The sequence below is a fragment of the Pomacea canaliculata genome, linkage group LG9 (assembly GCF_003073045.1).
Source record: "Pomacea canaliculata isolate SZHN2017 linkage group LG9, ASM307304v1, whole genome shotgun sequence".
Classification (NCBI taxonomy): Eukaryota; Metazoa; Mollusca; class Gastropoda; order Architaenioglossa; family Ampullariidae; genus Pomacea; species Pomacea canaliculata.
In genome coordinates, this window is record NC_037598.1 from 17,791,298 (window position 1) to 17,810,102 (window position 18,805).

At 40.1% G+C, this 18,805-nt stretch overlaps 1 protein-coding gene across 2 annotated transcripts in view; it reads left to right on the forward strand.

Annotated features, from left to right (window-relative positions):
• LOC112571786 (contactin-like) overlaps nucleotides 1-18,805 on the forward strand; it is a 62,509-nt gene that overhangs the window by 23,349 nt on the left and 20,355 nt on the right. For both annotated transcript variants that reach the window (XM_025251067.1, XM_025251068.1), the window contains exons 11-17: nucleotides 1,791-1,978; nucleotides 3,116-3,385; nucleotides 6,122-6,418; nucleotides 8,306-8,469; nucleotides 10,156-10,282; nucleotides 13,751-13,945; nucleotides 14,521-14,664. In XM_025251067.1, coding sequence (XP_025106852.1) covers nucleotides 1,791-1,978; nucleotides 3,116-3,385; nucleotides 6,122-6,418; nucleotides 8,306-8,469; nucleotides 10,156-10,282; nucleotides 13,751-13,945; nucleotides 14,521-14,664 — 1,385 coding nt within the window. The remainder of the gene's footprint in view (nucleotides 1-1,790; nucleotides 1,979-3,115; nucleotides 3,386-6,121; nucleotides 6,419-8,305; nucleotides 8,470-10,155; nucleotides 10,283-13,750; nucleotides 13,946-14,520; nucleotides 14,665-18,805) is intronic.

Consider the following 18,805-nt stretch of genomic DNA (forward strand, 5'->3'; position numbering starts at 1 on the left):
GCTGCACAATGTATCTATATATGTAAATGTGATGGTAGACAATTACCAACCACAGCAGCAGTTTGAAGGCAAACAGTACTGAGTCAGAGCCAGAGAGAAACTAGGGCAGGCGGAAGGGATGACTATTCACCAGTATGGTTTGTTGGTTACTAGTTTATAGTGACTATCTTTAACAAAGAATGAAGGGAGACAGAAGCAATCTCCCAGAAAGTTCATGCCAAGGAGCCAATTATAGAACTGTACTAGCAAGACACTTTTTAAATCCAGATATCAAAGTTAACCTTGCTGTTTTTTACTTTCCAATTTCATGATAAAAAAATACAAGCATTGCAGACCTAAACACACACAAATGAAACCTGACATTGAGTTACTGAAGAAAAACTAAAAAAGTAGAATTACTACACCCATTTTGTTTCGTTTGCTTCACTCTAGATCTTTATTACAGCTACAACTGTATCAATGTACATGCCAAATACTTTAGTGCTGGAACCATTGAAAACCATGAGTATCTCTAGAGAGCCTTAAAACAAAATTTCTAACTTTCCCCTGCTGTTTCCCATACCAAGTTCTGGCCATCAACAGTCGCCAGCCTGGCTTCTTATGCTAGCAGTGACCACCTGGCCTCTATCTGACTTAGTTGGCCCACCCCTTTTCATCTCCTGTTCCTATCTCTTACATGCCCTGTTACCTATACTTTTTTTCCAAAGAAAACTCTCCCTCTTTTACCCTACTGTTTTAAATTTCCTATCTTCTGTGTAAACTGTCATTTCCACCACACTTTCTTCAGTGACCTCTCAGTGGCATTTTTTAAGGCCCCCTGTGTTTGCCATACAGGGTGACCCATGTTGGAGGAAGATGGGATCCTGGAGGTTTAGATCCCTGACAGATTGAGGCCCATCATACCAACACACTACTTTGGTTCATGCTTCTAGATGGGAGGCTGCTCTGGTCCACACCAATCAATTGGCTGGTCAAGCTTTGCCCTAGCTTTGCTAGAAGGCAGAAGTGAGGGCTTGGTTAAATATACAAGGGTAATTCTCCTACAGTCTCTCACACCATACCAGCTCCTTCTACAAGCTGTGGTGGCACCGACTCTTCACAAACTATCAGCAGCTGAACCCACTGCTCAGCATCACACATCTGGGCTGCCATAGCTGATAGCCCCCGTGGACCTGTCCGGCTTCTGGTGCTAGGGGTGAACATGCAGCCTCTCTCTGGCTAGATGCATAAGCTGGCCCACCCCTTTCTCTGATCCTTCTTTTTTTTTCTCACCAGCTGGCCTTTCGCCTATACTATTTTGGACATTTTTCAAGTAGTTGGCCATGTATGTATGCTTCCATTTTCATAAACTGCAGGGCATGTTTCCAAACCCATCCATCTCTTAAATTTCTTAAGGTCTTAAACTATTTTTTCTCTCTGATATGAAATCTCTACACCTTTCATGTCAGAAAGTCTTGGACATTCAAGTAGTTGGCCATGTCAGCATGGCCCTTCTTTGTCTGTATCATGCTCTGGTCTAGTCCAAGCTAGACTATGGCTCTGTTATCTATATCTACTCTGTAAAGTATTTGTAAATGATTACTGCTTATACTGTTAGTATAATGGATTGAGAAACATGATTACTTTCATAGTTGCATAGGGTTTTATAGCATCTACACTTTAGTTGTATCTCATATTGCATGCATTTGAAAGCACAAAAAATTCATCTTTATAAATATTCCTTGCAAAGACCTCACAGTTGCTGTCTCTGTTATACTGGATTTTTTTTTTTTTTTTTTTTTGCATTAAAGGGGCCCTCTTGTGTACCAGTGGTTTCGTGTTGGAAAAGATATGCCTGCCACAGCAACATTTTCTTCTACAAGGCGTGTGTTGACTATAACAAATGTACAGTTGGAAGATAGTGGGCAGTATAAATGCAGGGTAGATAGCAGAACTACTCATTTGTCTGATGAAAAAACTTATGTTCTGAATATACAAGGTAAGAAACTGCATATCATGTAATATCTAATTAGCTGTTCTTAAATATTTTCCGTAAGAATTTGTAATATTCTGATAGATCATTCCGAGCATGGTTTTAAATTGTTAAAAAGTAAGGGTTGTTGCATACACTTTTAAAAATAAAATGAAAACTTCAGTTTTTTATTGCATTTATGCTACTCTTGATTTTTATCATTAATGAACATAAACTGTGTTTAGAAATTTTATTTGATCTGCTTGGTCAATTAAACTTGGGCAGCCTTGCAGATGGAAAATAAAACTTTAAGAGTTCATTATGGTTCCACACAAGTAATTTCATGGATCACTCAAAACTAACAGCAGGCATGGTAATGTGTATAATAGTAATAATATCAATTTGTAAAGCTTATTTTCCTAAAATGTGTGTGCAAAGATGCCGTTTATCATGAATTTCCACTTTGCTGGTCAGATAAACACCCCTCTCAGTGACTCATAAACTAGGAGTTTGTTGGAGTATTTTACCCATGAGTAAATTGCTTATGTTTATGACTATAATTCTCACTAGTGAAGAAGCAAACTAAAATTACACAGCTGTCTTTAGATCAGTGGTTCTCAAAGTGTGGTCCGTGGGCATAAGTCAGGTGGTCCGCGGCTGACAGTCATCATATGTCAGCAAAGTGATGTTTAAAGTGATGCATTCCTTGCATTAACATTTAAATTACAAAGAACGAGATACCTAGTTTTATGTCAACGTATTGCTATACTACTGTCACAAAAGGACACTTAGTTTTGAATTGTAATGAAACAAATGCGGCAATTTAAATTTCAAATTCATAGTACAGACTGATTTTTAGGACTTGGTGGTGTGCCATATTTTTTACTTAAGTAAAGTGGTCCGCGATCCAAAATACTTTGAGAACCACTGCTTTAGATGTTAAATCAGAAATTAATAAGACCATTCATGATAGCAACAAAATTCGAATAAAACATACAAAACCAAATAAAATAAATGCAAGCTGGAATGTTTTGCTATTTTTAACAAACAACATTTGAATCAAATCTGTTCATGCCCTCCTGTATGGTGTTGGATTTTAGTTGCATTAACTTGCCTGTGCCATTAATGCATCTGTCACTTAAATGTTCTCGTTAAATTTTACAGCTGAACCCTATTTTTCTTATCCACTTGATGATCAGCATGTGGATGTTGGAGGAAGACTTACATGGCATTGTGAGGCACGAGGCAAACCAACACCTACCTATTTATGGTATAAAAATTCACAACTATTGCTCAGCTCTTCTGGAGTGACAGTAAATGGGAATTCTTTGACTATTGAAGTGCTGCAGAAAGAGAGAGATGATGGCATGTACCAGTGTGCTGCCAAAAACTTGTATGGAGTTGCATTTAGCTCAGCACAGATACGTGTATTAGGTAAATTTCTATTTATCCATACTATTAATGTATCCTTCAACTGAAAATAATTTCTGTATTTTGTTTTTATCTTTGCTATATTCCATTTTAAACTTGTAATTATCTTGAAACCAATATTGTAACCAGGTCTCTGTCTCTGGTGATCTATCTATTCTTTCTTGCTCACTCTATACACAAACAAGTACTTTAATCAAATATTTCAAATATTTATAGTTTTTCAGCCGCGTGGGGCTAGCTGATACCAGGGGTGAACACCCAGCCTATTTCTGGCTGGGTGATTGGGCTGGCCTGGCCTTTTAACATTTGCTCATTCCAAAACAAACTCTCCTCCTTTTACCCTACAGTTCTGTCTTTACTATCTTGTTTCTATACTCATCTTTTCTTGTCATCTTTTTCAATCATGCCTTCTTGTTCATCTGTCTTTTTTCTTTTAAGTCTCCTTTAGGATCCCTGTATTTGCCATACAGGGTAACCTGTGTTGCAGGGGAATGGGATCCTGGAGGTTGAGGTCCTTGATGAGTTGTGACCCATCATTCCAACACACCTCTTTGGCCCCGATTTCTTTTAGATGGGAGGTTGATGTGGCCCACACTAATCAATCAGCTGGTTATGCAATGCCCTAGCCTTGCTAGAATGCTGTGGCCTGACCCTAACCCTGACCTAGCCTGACCCTGGTGTTCATCTCTGCATACTAACCCTCAATTCTAAGGGGTCATTCGTCACCTAACCTTGCTGGGATGTCGGAGCTTGACATAAAGTCATAACTTGCATCCCAGGAAGCTACAACTGTCTCAAGAGAGATGGAAGTCAGTATCTTTACAAATACTCTTTTCCTCACCTTTTGATTACCAAAAATATCTGACTTCTATGAAGCTATGAAGTCTTGCTTTCATTTTTTCTTCATCATGCTGCTTCAGCTGTGCACACTATAACCACAGGGCTAGCTTTTGCAAGTCCCAAGCAGTCACAAAACAATTATCTGTTTCCATATCTATCCAGACAGAAATGATATAGGTCTCCTCTGAGGGCCCCAGACAGACAGGAAATATGCACAGCCAAAAACAAAATCATCACCAGCAAAATACACTTCTAACTCCACCTGGAAACCCCCCTGGTAGCCTGATGGTTCCAAGCCCGGATGAAGGATGTCTTGGCTGGCAGGTTTTTGGTTGGTTCTATCCCACAGGTCTGTATTGGAGATCTTCTCAGGCCATCTGATGTTAAGGATGTGGCGCAGACATCTGTTGACGAATGATTGAATCTTGCGTTGGTGATGGTGTTTGTCACACGCCATGTCTCAGATCCATATAGAAGGATGACTTTACAATTGTGTTAAAGATGCGGATCTTGGTGTACAAAGATAAAGCCTTGGAGTTCCAGATAGGTTCCAGAGTGTGGAGCGCAAGCCTGGCTTTATTTATTCGGCTTCTTACACCTTTATCTGCACCTCGATCTTTGCTGCCAAGGTAGGTGAAGTGGTCACTATGGTGTAACTTCATGCCATCTTGCTAGCCTTGCAACATGTTCACCGCTCTTCGGAGCACAACTTTTTGATTATTTCAGACTCTCTTTCTGCACTCCAAGCTCTCCTTTCCAATGATTTTGACTATCCTTTTGTGGTCCAATCATAAAATTCATGCAGCACTCATTCAGCGAAACAAGGACATTGTTTTTATTTGGGCTCCTGGCCATGCTGGTATCCCAGGCAATGTTCGAGCAGACCAATCTGCCAAGGCTGCATGTCAGTCCCCTGGCAAATTACAGTCTCTGGTATCATCAGACTGTAAACCTTTCTTCTCGGCCTATGTTCAGTCTTTAAGGCAACGCCACTGGGACACTCTAGTCTAGGCCAAAATAAATTATACGCCAATCTTCCCCGTCTTTCCGACCACCTGCCTTCGTGCCATCCTGTGAGGCGGGAGGAGGTGGTCCTTGCTAGATTAAAGTTAGGAGACCCCTTTGCCACGCAGGGACACCTCTTACGAGGTAAAACACCACCTGTTTGGCCATGGTGTAAGGGAAATTTTAATGTGTTACATATTTTGATTGTTTGTCCTGAGCTCCAGACTATCCGTTGGCAGTTTTTTGCAGAGAATTCTTTGTTTTCTTTGATCAGGTCCGTCCCATTGTCAGCAATCTTTACATTTGTAAGGAGGATATGACTTTATCATCAAACTTAAGAAATTTTATGTCCTGATAATTTTCTTCAGATTTTTGGTTTGTTGGTGGCCTTTTTGGGCTTCACAACCCCTTTTTACGCTTTATCCACTCTTTTACATTTTGTTTACTTATTGTGTTGACTTTTTAAAGAATGTTATGGTTATATGACTTGGGAAGTTTTGTCCCTCAACTTTTAAAGTTAAAATGACTTTTGTTGTTGTGATATAGCCCTAGTTGCTGGCACAGCATTAAACACAAACAAACCCTTTCTAGCATATTACCAACCCATTTATATTATCGTTTGTCCTTATGTTAGTTTATACTGTTAAAGGTTTTTGGTATTGTATTGATACTGAGATAGAAATTAAGACTTAAAAGGGCTGAAGAGGTAACATTGTTTTAATACATGTAGTTTCTGATAGCCCAAAGCAGCAAGAAAACAAACTTGGTTTTTTTTATGTGGTTTGAATGGGGACCCTTTTAAACAAGTGGCTTAGAGAAAACCTGATAAAATAGTTTTTTTGCTTTTAATTTGGGAGCTGTCTGATATTGAACATTGATTCTGCGTGTGAACAGAATTTGCACCAACATTTGCAAAACACCCTGTGGCAGCTTCGTTATCAGCAGCTGTAGGTGGTAATGTTACCATCATCTGCAATCCTGAATCAGCACCAGCACCAACATATCAGTGGTACCGCAATGATATTGATCTGCAGCTTCAGCAAGGAGGCAGTGCTAACAATAGGTTGCAACTGTTTCTAAATGGAAATCTTCTAATTACTGATGTCAATTTGGGTGACCAAGGCAAGTACACATGCAAAGCTACCAACAGCAAAGGCACAGCACAGTCATCTGGTATCCTCCGTGTATTTGGTAAGTTTATAATCTAAGCAGATTTTTGACATTCTCCATCTTAATTATTTTTTCCTTGATCCTCCTTGTATCTGTTTTTTTTTATTTCTTGTCTGCATGGTTGTTTTTCCTTTGTATTCTATGTCTCGCACTTGTCTTAAGCGCTGAGAGTATGCTCCTTTGTGAGCATTTTATACACTATATAAATAACACTATTATTTGATAGAATGTCATTATCTGTACATAATCTTTCCCTTCACCTGTCTCTTGCTCAAAGCCTCTCTCTGGCTGGGTGACTGACCTGGCTCACCCTTTTTTTCTTATGCTATTTTTCTTTTTTCTCCCTTACCTGGCCCTTTCATCTATATTCTTCTTCTAACATCACCCTCTTATACTTCAGTTTTATCCTTCCTTTCTTCTGTCTACACAGGTCTTTCTCCTGTCTTCTGTTTTCTTACCATGCCTTTCTTTGGCTGTCATTTTTCTCTCTGTGGCCTTCTTTAGGCCCCCGCTTTTGCAGTGCAGGGCGACCCCTGTCGGGGGAGGATGGGATTCTGGAGGTTGAATCTTCGGACAGTGAGAATGAAGTGAGAGATTGCATGAGAGAATGTTGAAGGGGCCTGGCCCTGTTTTCTGGTGGTGGAGGGCGCGGAGTCGGCCCGGCTGCTCTCGTCCTTACCTTTTGCAATAGCCAATAGGTGAGTCACCACCAGGTTGTTTATGGTGTAAAGGAAGTTTTAGTGTGTTTCATGTTATGATTGTCCTGAGCTCCAGAATTTCCACTGGCAGGCTAGTCCAAGTCATTTGGTGTCTGCTTTATTGCAGTTTTCATGCAGTAGGTTAGTGCTATAGCATCGCAGTGGAATGTGTGACAGGAAAAAGAGAAAGGTGGATGGGGAATGTTGAAAATTCAACAAATGAACAACATTATTATATATATATTTTTTTTTAACGAATGTTGGGGATAAAACTATGTGCTTAATTTGCTAGGAAAGCATCACAGTTTTTAATGAGCATTATCTTGAGAACACTAAAAGTGTGAGCAATTTGACTTGTATTCTCTCATGGTGGATGATGGTGCAGATGTCACTGATCAGCTGTTTATTTGTATCCATGGCATTAGCAATACCTTCGATATAAACCAGGAACTGCTTTTGATGAAGTCATTAAGAGACTACAACAGGCAAGGATTTGCTTATGAATTATGAAAGGGTGCATAGAGTTGGATTTTTATTTGGACAATTGAGAAGTGTCTTGAATCATGGAAGTATTTTGACCAGAATTCTGCAGACTTTTATAAAACATATCTAGAATTCAGTCACCATTCTTCATTGTATTGTATACATCCAGAAGCACTGTGCAGACATGTATTAGACAGGAACCATGTTGTGAATACTGTGATGAAAATTGTGAACTTTTAGAACAAGAGTGCTTAACCACCAGCGGTTTATCTCGTAAAGATGTTCTCTACCACAAGCCCTTCTTGATTACTGTTCCCTTTTAGTGAAGATCCAACAAATTTTCATGGATGGATTTTGCTGAATAAACATAATTTTTGTTACAGTTATCCTTCCGACTCAACTTAGACTAACAGTCTATGGGTTATTTAGTTGAAATAGAGATGACTTTTATAAAGCAAAATATGACCATGAAAATTTGCTGGGTCTTTACTAATACTAAGAGGGAGGATTTTAATCAGAAGGTTTTACTGATAGAAAAAAAAAATTGTGAAAAATGATTGGTTGTAACAAAGGGGTCATTGTAAGGGCTTTATAAACAGATTTTACTGTACTAACACTTTTAATGAATTAGTTCATGAGCCCTCAAAGTGGGAACATTTGAGCTTAATTGTAGTTTATCTGTATTTTGTAAAAATGTATGCTTTTTTTTTTTTTTTTTAATTTTTAGAGTCTGTAGTGATTTCTCAGCGACCTCAAAGTGTGACAGTGGAAGTGAATAGCACTGCCACTCTTACATGCAGCAGCTCTTCACCAAATAATGTTGATGTTGTCTATGCTTGGTACTTTGGTGATCACCTCATCGACTTCAGTATTGACATCGAGTTCCGCATGGTGAGTGTTGCAAAAGGTAAAAATATTTTTGGGGACAGAAATGAAATTTCAATAACATAACAGTTACATGTTTTTCTGCAACATCTAACTGGTCAGTCGCATCCCCATGTTGGATTCCATGATGGGTGAGAAGTAAAAGGAACAGATTAATAATCCTCATTATGGCTAACACCCCAAAAATATGAAAACAACAAAAAAAAAAAACTTCACATCTTGGGAAACAAAGAGTTTAAGTTGTCTGAGACAGTGAGAATAAAGTGAGAGAGAGAGAGAGTGTGTGTTGAAGGGGTCTGGCCCCTTTTCCTTTTAGTAGAGGGTGCAGACCTGGCCTATCTGCTATCTCTGGATAGGTGACTAAGCTGACCCACCCCTTTTTCTTATGCTTTTCCTTGTTCTCCCTTACTCTTTGTTTGCTTTGTTCAGATCCGTCCCATTGGCAGCAGTCTTTACATTTTTAAGGAGGATAGGACTTTATCATGATATCCTGATAATTGTTTTTCTTTTGATTTTTGGTTTGTTGGCAGCCTTTTTGGGCTTCACCACTCCATTTAACGCTTTACCCAATCTTTTACATATTGATTACTTCTTGTGTTGATTTTTTTTAAAGAATGTTATGGTTGTGTTGCTTGGAATGTTCTTTTCCCTAAACTTTTAAAGTTAAGATTACTTTTGTCGCCGTGATATAGCCTTAGTTTCTGGCATGGCGTTAAAAACAAACCAACCAAAAAAAGGCCTTGTATGCCATTCGTACGAAGGAACAAAAGCCATTATCACTCTGTGTAGCACCTCACCTATGAGCTCATGGAGTGAATATTCAACAGGTAGAGCCTCTTTCTCTACTACCAGCTCCTCCTTGGACCCTTCCTGTTCCAGAGATTTGACTTGATCTTACAGCTTTTAAAAAGGGTACACTACTAAACCCATCTATCTCCAACATTTTCATGAACTCCTTTCTGGCTATCCTGGATTCTGTTCTGTATTTACAGATGGCTCCAAAGTCCCAAGTGGTGGCCCTGTCACTGCGGCAGCAGTTCCGTCCTGCCAACCGCAATGGGCTGCTTCAGTCCAACTGGCGGATGGATGTTCTAGTTTTATGGTGAAACTTCATGCCATCTTGCTAGCGCTGCAGCATGTTCACCATTCTTTGGAGCACAACTTTTTGATATTTCAGACTCTCTTTCTGCACTCCAAGCTCTCCTTTCCAATGATTTTGACCATCCTCTTGTGGTCCAGTTTCACGCAATTCATGCAGCACTTATTCAGCGAAACAAGGACATTGTTTTTATTTGGGCTCCTGGCCATGCTGGTATCCCAGGCAAATGTTCGAGCAAACCAATCTGCCAAGGCTGCATGTCAGTCTCCTGGCAAATTACAGTCTCTGGTATCATCAGACTGTAAACCTTTCTTCTCGGCCTATCACATCCATTTTTTTTTTCCACTTGGGACATAAGGTCTCTTATTTGTCTTAAAAAATAATCATGGATGGTTTCCTGCTATTAAGTTTATTGTTCTTATACAGTATGATGTATTTCATGACGGTAAAACATGCAAATTTTACATGCAATGAGATGAGACTTGTGCATAGATGTTCAATTTGATTTGAGATAAGTGCATCTTAATCTGCATTTTTTTAATCAACCTGTAGATGTGACTTCAACATGTCTGTTCTTTTCAACTTTGTTGCAGGGATCTGGTGCCACATCAGGTAACCTTTACATCATTGGGGCTCAGTTTAAGCATGAGGGATTATATACCTGTCAGGTAACATCAGGAACAACTGCTGTCTCCTCTTCTGCCTACTTAACAGTACGAGGTGAGTGCTTTGATGATAAAAATCTTGTCATTGATTTTTTTAATACAGGTAGCTCATCCCCAAGTAAAGTGACATGAGTTCTCCTGGCCAGCATCTTAGATCCAGTTATAGATCCTTTTATGTTTACAATGAATCCTGTAATGTACAGAACCTGTGGTTAAGTGAACATGAATGAATAGACAAAATTCAGTGCCCTTTCATGAATGGGCACACAATAAACATTGTCAAAACTGAAATGGATGCAGAAAACTTTCTTCCAAAAATACACATTATCCAGTTTTAGAGTGTGACTAAACATAATTTTTGAGTCAGCACATCTGTGAAGAATCACGTTGAGAGTTGAATGACATAATTATTTTACTTGATGAAAAGTTTTATGTTCCTATAATTTTAAAAAATGCACTGCAAACAATGGAAGGGCTGATGAAGAAAGCAGGGTATCATCATAAGGGCCCTGTCGCGTAACGCGGTCGGGCACCGCGGGACTTGCTCTCTCACAGGCACGTTCACAATCACACAGACGAACTTTTGCACGCCGACACCGAGTCTTCACTACAACAACAAAGGTTATCCTCCTCCCAGGCCACTGCCAGATGCAATGATAGGCTGACTCCACCACAGCTCAGTGACTGTGTCATGCCCCCGTCTATTGCCCTGCAGCCTGGTGGCCACACAGTCTGTCCTTGTGACAACTTGAATTCCTGCGCTTGGCCGACAGTCCGCTGACAATTTCACACAGGTTTGGCCGCACTCTGGCGATCGACAGCACTCCATCCTCAATTCGATGACTGACGGCAGTAGGTGCACACCTCGACAATTAATGTCACCCCGGCTACCATCCGAGCCTGTAGAAAGCGATGTACATAGGTAACAGGCTCTTCGGCCATGCACATATAACCATTAAGCTGCCCCCACCCCAGTGTGTCTCTTGCAACACTTTGCTAACAGCGTCGTCTGCTACGACAGACACAAAACCCTATATACACAAAGCAAACTCCCTAATGCAATCTTACTCGCTAACCACATGTCATCACAATACAAATCAAAATCCCCCATGACAGAAACTCAGCACATAAGTCTTTCCACGCCCCACATACAGAGATACGGAGATCTTGCAGCCAGAGTCACTCACGCACATCGCACATCTGCGTACTGGCCAGCTAGCCATTAGCCTGCAAAACAGCGACAGGAAAAGTTCTCATTACTCACCCAACAAAAGTTCTCATTACTCACCCAACAAAAGTTCTCATTACTCACCCAACGGGTCGTGATGCGTTGATTCTGCCGCACGCAGAAAACGCAGGAGAAATGTACCTATAGCCAGAATCCGTCCCAAGACTCTAAGCTAGGGAACGCATGGAGCATAATCCTAAGCACACCAGCATCTCCCCGTACCAACGTTCTTCTCCCTCACTGCCAGTCTGATCCTGGGCCTTCAATAAATAGTCGCTCTCGTGGACCTGGCTTCTTGTGCCGGGGGTGAACACCCAGCATCTGTCTGGCTGGGTGACTAAGATGGCCCACCCCTTTTTTCTGATGCTTTTCCTTTTTCTCCCTTACCTGGCCCTTTCGTCTATATTCTTTTTCTAATCAAACATCACCCTCTTATACTTCAGTTTTATCCTTCCTTTTTTCTGTCTCCCTAGGTCTTTCTCCTGTCTTTTGTTTTCTTACCATTCCTTTCTTTGGCTGTCATTTTTTTCTCTGTGCCCTTCTTTATGCCCCCTGCGTTTGCCATGCAGGGCGACCCATGTCATGGGAGGATGGGATCCTGGAGGTTGAGGTCCCTGATAGGTTGCGGCCTATCATACCAACACACCTCTTTGGCCTGGACTTCTCCTAGATGGGAGGTTGGTGTGGGTCACAAGGTGTGTGCTAGAAGGTTGCGGCCGGGGTCAATCTGGTCTTCATACTTGGAAGGCCAGAGTATATTCCTTGTGTATCCATGGTGTAACCCTGCAGGAAATGCCCTAAGTGGTACCGCTCGGTCACATCCCCTTGTTGGACTCCTTGGTGGGTAGGGAGCATAAGGAACTAAACATGGCACACAAAAAAACAAAAAACAAACTTAGGTAAACACACCAGAGAAGAGGAATCTTCAGATAGCAAAGAAGAGGTGGAGCATACATGACAAAGAAAGTTGAAGGGGCTTGGTCCCATTTTCTTGTAATGGAGGGCGCGGATTCAACTCGTCCGCTCTCGTCCCTGTCACCTTTCGCAATAGCAAAATGTTTTAGAGATATATCTCCAAACTTTTCTCATGTAAAACGTCTGAACTCTGGACATTTGTCATCGAGTGCGCAAATCCGAAAGCGTCTGAAGCCCTGCGCCAATGGGACGGAAAACAGTTTGCTGATCGACCCATAAAGGTAACTGCTCACCAATCTCTCTTCAAGAGGGGTCATTCATTGCCCTGACCTTGCCGGGATGTCAGAACTTGACGTCAAATCATAACTGGCACCCCAGGGGGTCACAGTGGTGCAGAGGGTCATCCTAAAGAGGGACAGAAAATCTATTCTTACAAATACTCTTTTGTTATGCTAAGATTACCTTTTGTTGCTGTGATATAGCCCTAGTTGCTAGCATGGCATTAAACACAAACAAACAAACATTCCCCATAATAAAGATATTCTATACACTTAGATTAAATTCTTCTTAGTCCATTGCACTTTCGCTACTGCCTTTAGCAAGGCATAACACTTGACATATTTTCTTTCCTTTGCTTAAACTTAACATACCTCACAAAACCCTGGCATAAGTGAAATGCTACATCAAAGCAAAATTCCTCTATAAAATCCACAGGCGGTCCGGTGGCATAACGGTTAGCACCTGTCACCAATACAGTGAGGATTGGCTGTCCTGGGTTCAGCTGTCATCTCAGATCCGCTGTTCTTTCTCTGCAAGTGGCATCTGTTTACAGGGCTGGCTGCCTTGCCATGATATAGCCTTAGTTGCTGGCTCGGCGTTAAACACCAATCCACCCCCTTCCCTATAAAATCCACGATAATTTTAGATGCAGCAATTACAAAATCAAATGAGTGCATAATGCCTGTTAGAATAATAAACTTAAATGTTGAAAAAATAACAATAGTTTTTCCAAACTAAGTTTAGGATAAACTTAGCAGCAAAAATCCCAGAAAAGAGAAAAGCAGTGGCATCTCTCTACCACTACTCATCTTTCTTGACATCTTAAAAAAAAAAAAAAAGGAAATGTACCTCATTTAGCACAAATAAAACTTTCTGATAATATTTAATCAAAAAGTAAGTTCTGAAAAATATTGTATGTGATACTACCAAAGCATACTTAAAATTTTTGTTAGTATTACATTGCTGGAAAAATCCCCAAATATTTGACAGATTTCTTTAATCTGCAAAAATGGTAGGAAGGTGCAATAGAACTAATGTCTTCTGACAGCGTCTTTTGTGTCACACTGCATTATTTCAAAGTTCTGTCAAACTTTTTTTCAGGTCCACCAGGAGAGCCAGCAGGTGTGTTTCAGGGAGACAATTTAGGTCTTGACTATCAGGTAGTAGCACCCTCTGATCGTGTTGTGCAGCTATACTGGTCAGATGGAGATTCACATGGCAGCAGCATTCTTGCATATACTGTCGAGTTCCGAACAAATTTTGATCAGAGGTGGCGCACACATCCACAAGCAGACAGTGAGTGTTTTTTCAGGCATCACGTTTGTGTGTGTGCATGTGCATGTAACATTTTGTGAGAAGAGTGCAGTAAATTGAGTGAGTGGCTGGACCTTTTTGTTTGAGAAAGGGTAGAAGAGTGCCACGAGTGTAGTTAGATGTAAATGTACACTCACGCTCGGAAACATTCATAACTACACTCTTCCTACAAAACATTACAGTGCACATGCATGCACTTTGTACTTCTGGTGAGATGCTTTCTGCCCATGATTTGCACACCTAGAAAGGGAGGAGGAAGGAGAGAAAGAAGACAATATACTTCCTATGAGGCATTCTTTTCATAAATTTGATGTATTAACACTGAAATTATAACAGTTTTAGTTCTGACAGCTCCAATTTTAAACATGAGCAGTAGTAGGTACTTATATTTCCCAGTTACTCTTTACCTACACCTATTTGTAGACTTTAACTATTTGAATTGAAGAAATGAGCTGATTAAATGCATATTCAGTGTACCTTTTGTATTTTTGCAAAATATGAACTCTATTTTTATCATGAAGTTTACCACTTCTTCATAAATTTTATACTTTTTTCAGGAGTGAGCATTGCTAATGTCCAAAGCATTGAATATCCTGACAAACGAACTATTTTTCTTCATAATCTGAAACCTGGAGCTGGCCACGAGTTTCGTGTTTCAGCAATCAATGCTTTTGGCATAGGAGCACCTAGTTTGCCAACAGGTGAGCCCATATTTGCATTCTGTGTTGTTTTTTTTTATATATATATATACACTGGGGTCTAATGTATGAAGTGGTAATATCAACAAGATGGGTTAGTACTAGATCTATGGTTAAAAACATCAACATATGAAGTGTATCCTGGCATTTAGACCATAAAATTTAGACCATGATTTCATGAGAATGAAATGCATGTTACGATTTTGCACAGAATGGTTACATAAAAACAATAATTTTCAGAGATTAAAATAGGAAAAAAGTATTAATTGACATACTGTTATTGTATTGTGTATCTGGATTGGCATTGTATATATATATATCAGTCAATCCTACAATTTATCAGTTACAAAAACAATTTATTTGCCAGAAGGGAAGGGTGCAATCAGATAGGAACCCCTCTCCAATGTTACAAAGTTGGACTTGGCTATTTCAGAATGCTTTGAATGGATCTAGAAACATTTTACACAAGTCTATGATATCTAAATCTGTTAATGTCTAAATCTTTCATATATGTCTAAGATAACTGATGCTATGTTGCATGAAACAGAACAAAATAGATTTTGTTTTTAAAACCTTCATATTTTAACATGTTTTGCGTGACTGATGGCTTGAACTACATTTTGAATTTATAGCAGCAATATGTAGCTGATTTATCACAAAAGCAGTGAATATGCAGCAAATAAATGCTGGAGAAAGGAAAACTTTGTTTTCAGACTTGTGCACTAAACCATGCATATTTACCATTAAATTTCCTTTTTTGATACTGGAGTAAATTATATATTTAATTTTTTTAAATATCATTACCCTCTTTATATCAACAATAAATGATGAGTAAGTTTACAACAATGAAAGTTAAACAGATTATAAGTAACCTTTTTTTCATAACCATCAAATTATTTGTGAAAACATTTCAGTCTTTTTGATATATATATAAATCAACAACTACTTGCAGCTATTAAAGACTTGGGGGAGGAGCATTGTACAATGCAGAATAATGAGGTGTGATAAGTGTAAGCTTCAAATCATTTGTGTATTGGCTCAAAAGAAGGCTAGGTTAACCTAACAAGATATAATAATAAACTAATAATTCTCAGACATATTCACCACTATGAACCTGGCTTATCATACCAGGGTTAAGGCCAAGTGCGCCCCCCCCTCCCCCAATTGACGAAAATTAAAATTTTTAGCCATTTTGAGATTTTATGGCATATTATAAATGTTCAACATATCTCCTATCCACTCTCCAAGTAGTTTTTATGATCTAGAAATAGGTATATTTTGTCACTAAAGATAGTGACTGATTTCACATTTGCTTTTGCCGAGTGTTGAATAAGTGAGAATAGAGAATGTTTGGGATGTAGCAACATTTTCAGCAGCTTGAGAAAGTGGGTCACATCATATATCGTCAGATAGAGGTTTCATTTGCCTTTCAAATAATAGCTAGGTCAATGCTGATAGAAGGTTCCCACGCTGAGTCAGGCTCATTTCTAGACAAGACAAAGGGTCGGAAATTTCCTAAAATGGATGCATGCGTAAATAGACTTTACAAATACCCAATTGGAATTCACTAACGCCGACCTTGAGTGGATCATAAGTCACATGAACACGCTTCGGAAGTTTTTGGGTATCCCACAATGCAACTGTCAAGGCTTCTGGATGTAAACAAATGTCGACAGTAACTCAAAGCTAGTTCTGGGATACTTTCTTTCTGAGACATTAACACTACATATTAAATGCTCGTTGTGCCAGTCAGATGCTGATTTCTTCTCAAAGTACCATGTGCAAAAGAAAACGTGACAACATTCTTAGACCATTGTAGGAGCTAAAATACCATAACTTAGTGAACCCAATTCTGCTGTCGAAATCACCATCAATCATGTTGTAAGCGTCTCGAAAACAAAACAAAACAAGAAAGTTTTGATTTCTGCTGCAAATCTCTATAATAATCAGGACTAGATGTGAACACTTATAAATTTGAGTCAGCTTGCAATATTTATTATTTATGTACTTTGTTTGGAATGTAAAGAAACAGAGCTTTACATTGTTCGCACATAGTTTTTTTTTTCTCTTAACGAGTCATTTGTATTTTAAAATTTCATTATAATATTAGCACGCATGTAAACTTATAAACACTACTGGCATTATTATTAGCTTCTGAAAGAGCAGACAGAAAAAAAAATCCTTACAGCTTTAGCAATTAATTTGTTGTCAGGCATGGATATTGCATCAGAAGCATCCAACACTGTATAAAAGGTCTGGATCTATCTGTATAAAAATACTACTTAATGGTTATTCAGACCCTTGCCCTTGTTGTCAACAAGAAAAATAGACTATCTCATACACACACATCTATGGCCACAGTCCTAGACACAAGCTGTCTAAGGAACAAAGATTGGGTGGGGGTTGGGTTGTCTCACTCAAAAACCAAATGTAACAAAGAGAATGTGTGCAGACTTGCAGTTATGTATAATATTCCTAACAAATAAAATGAAGAAGGCTATCTAGTTAAGTTTGTAGCCATTCAGTGTCTAGAGAGCACATAATTGTCAACCCCCTAAAAGGCCAGACCGCTGATGCTTTTGCCAGAAATCTTTGACAGAAAATAAGGAACCACCTAGCCAAAAAAATTGTACATCTTTAATAATCTCTGTGACTACAGAGGTAATCTATAAAATAATCCTAGCATACAGAAGAACAGAATATGAGCAGCTGCTCAAATTCTGGTGCACTCAATGATGTATGTCTAGATTCCATGAATAAGTTATATCTATCTATTCCTCTTCGTGCATCAGGTTGCACATAAGGCCTCAACCAGAGTCCGCCACCGATGTCGATCGGCTGAAACCCGCTCTAGGTGACCCCATGTCCAGCCCTTTCCCTTCATCTCCCTTTCCACTGTTCTTCTCCAAGTTTCCTTTGGGCGGCCTTGTTTTCTTCGGCCGTCTGGAGTCCATCGTAGGGCGACTCTGGAAAGGTCTGCTGTCTGCTGGCGGAGCACATGTCCAATCCATCGCCAACGCCTTCGTTGAACCTGCGTGGTGATGGACTCGGTTTCAGTTCTTCGGTGGAGTTCTTCGTTGGTGATGGTGTTTGGCCAAAAGATGTTAAGTATGCGCCTGAGGCATCTGTTTTGGAAGACGTCAAGCTTGTTACTGATGGTTTTGGTCATCTTCCAAGATTCTGATCCGTAAAGGAGGGTGCTGATCACATTTGACTTGAAGATTCTCAGCTTGATCTTCTGGCTGATGTTTTTTGCCTTCCATGTGCTCCTGAGTGAGGCGAAGGCCTGGCTGGCTTTCGCCAGTCGGGCTCGAATCGCCACCTCCGCATCCCCGGTGTTTGACATTTTGGACCCAAGATAGGAGAAATTGTCAACTTCCTCAATCTCTTCTCCATTTAGTTTGATGCTGTCTTAGACTCTGGCGTTCACTCTCATACTTTTCGTTTTCTTTGTGCTGACCTTCAAGCCAAGGTTTCCAGCTGTTTCTGAGAAGGCCTTTGTTTTTTCCTGCATGTCTTGGTGGCGGTGTGACAGCAGGGCAATGTCATCAGCAAAGTCTAAGTCTTCCAGCGCTGTTGTTGCTGTCATAGTCATGGTCCATCTGATCCCTCTCCTCTCACTGTCGGTGGAAGTCTTCATGATCCAGTCCATGGCCAGGATGAAGAGGAACGGCGACAGAATGCAGCCCTGCTTCACCCCGGTACTGACGTTGAAGGGGTCTGTGAGCTCCGTGTCACAGACAACCTGGGATTTGAAATCGCTGTACAGCATTGCAATGACCTGAACAAGTTTTGCAGGGACTCCATAATGCCTCAGGATCTTCCATAAGGATTCGCGGTGGATGCTGTCAAAAGCCTTCTCCAGGTCGATGAAATTGATGTACAGCGGTGTGTTCCATTCGTTGCTCTGCTCCAGAATCTGTCGCAGAATGAAGATGTGTTCGGAGCAGGATCGCCCAGGGCGAAATCCTGCTTGCTGTGGTCGGAGGTCTTTCTCAAGAGTTGCCGTCAGTCTTGACAAAACAATCTTGCTGAAGACCTTGCTGGTGAGGGAAAGAAGTGTTATGCCCCTCCAATTATTGCAGTCTCCAAGATCTCCTTTCTTGGGTAACTTGAAGATGAGCCCTGTCTTCCACGCAACAGG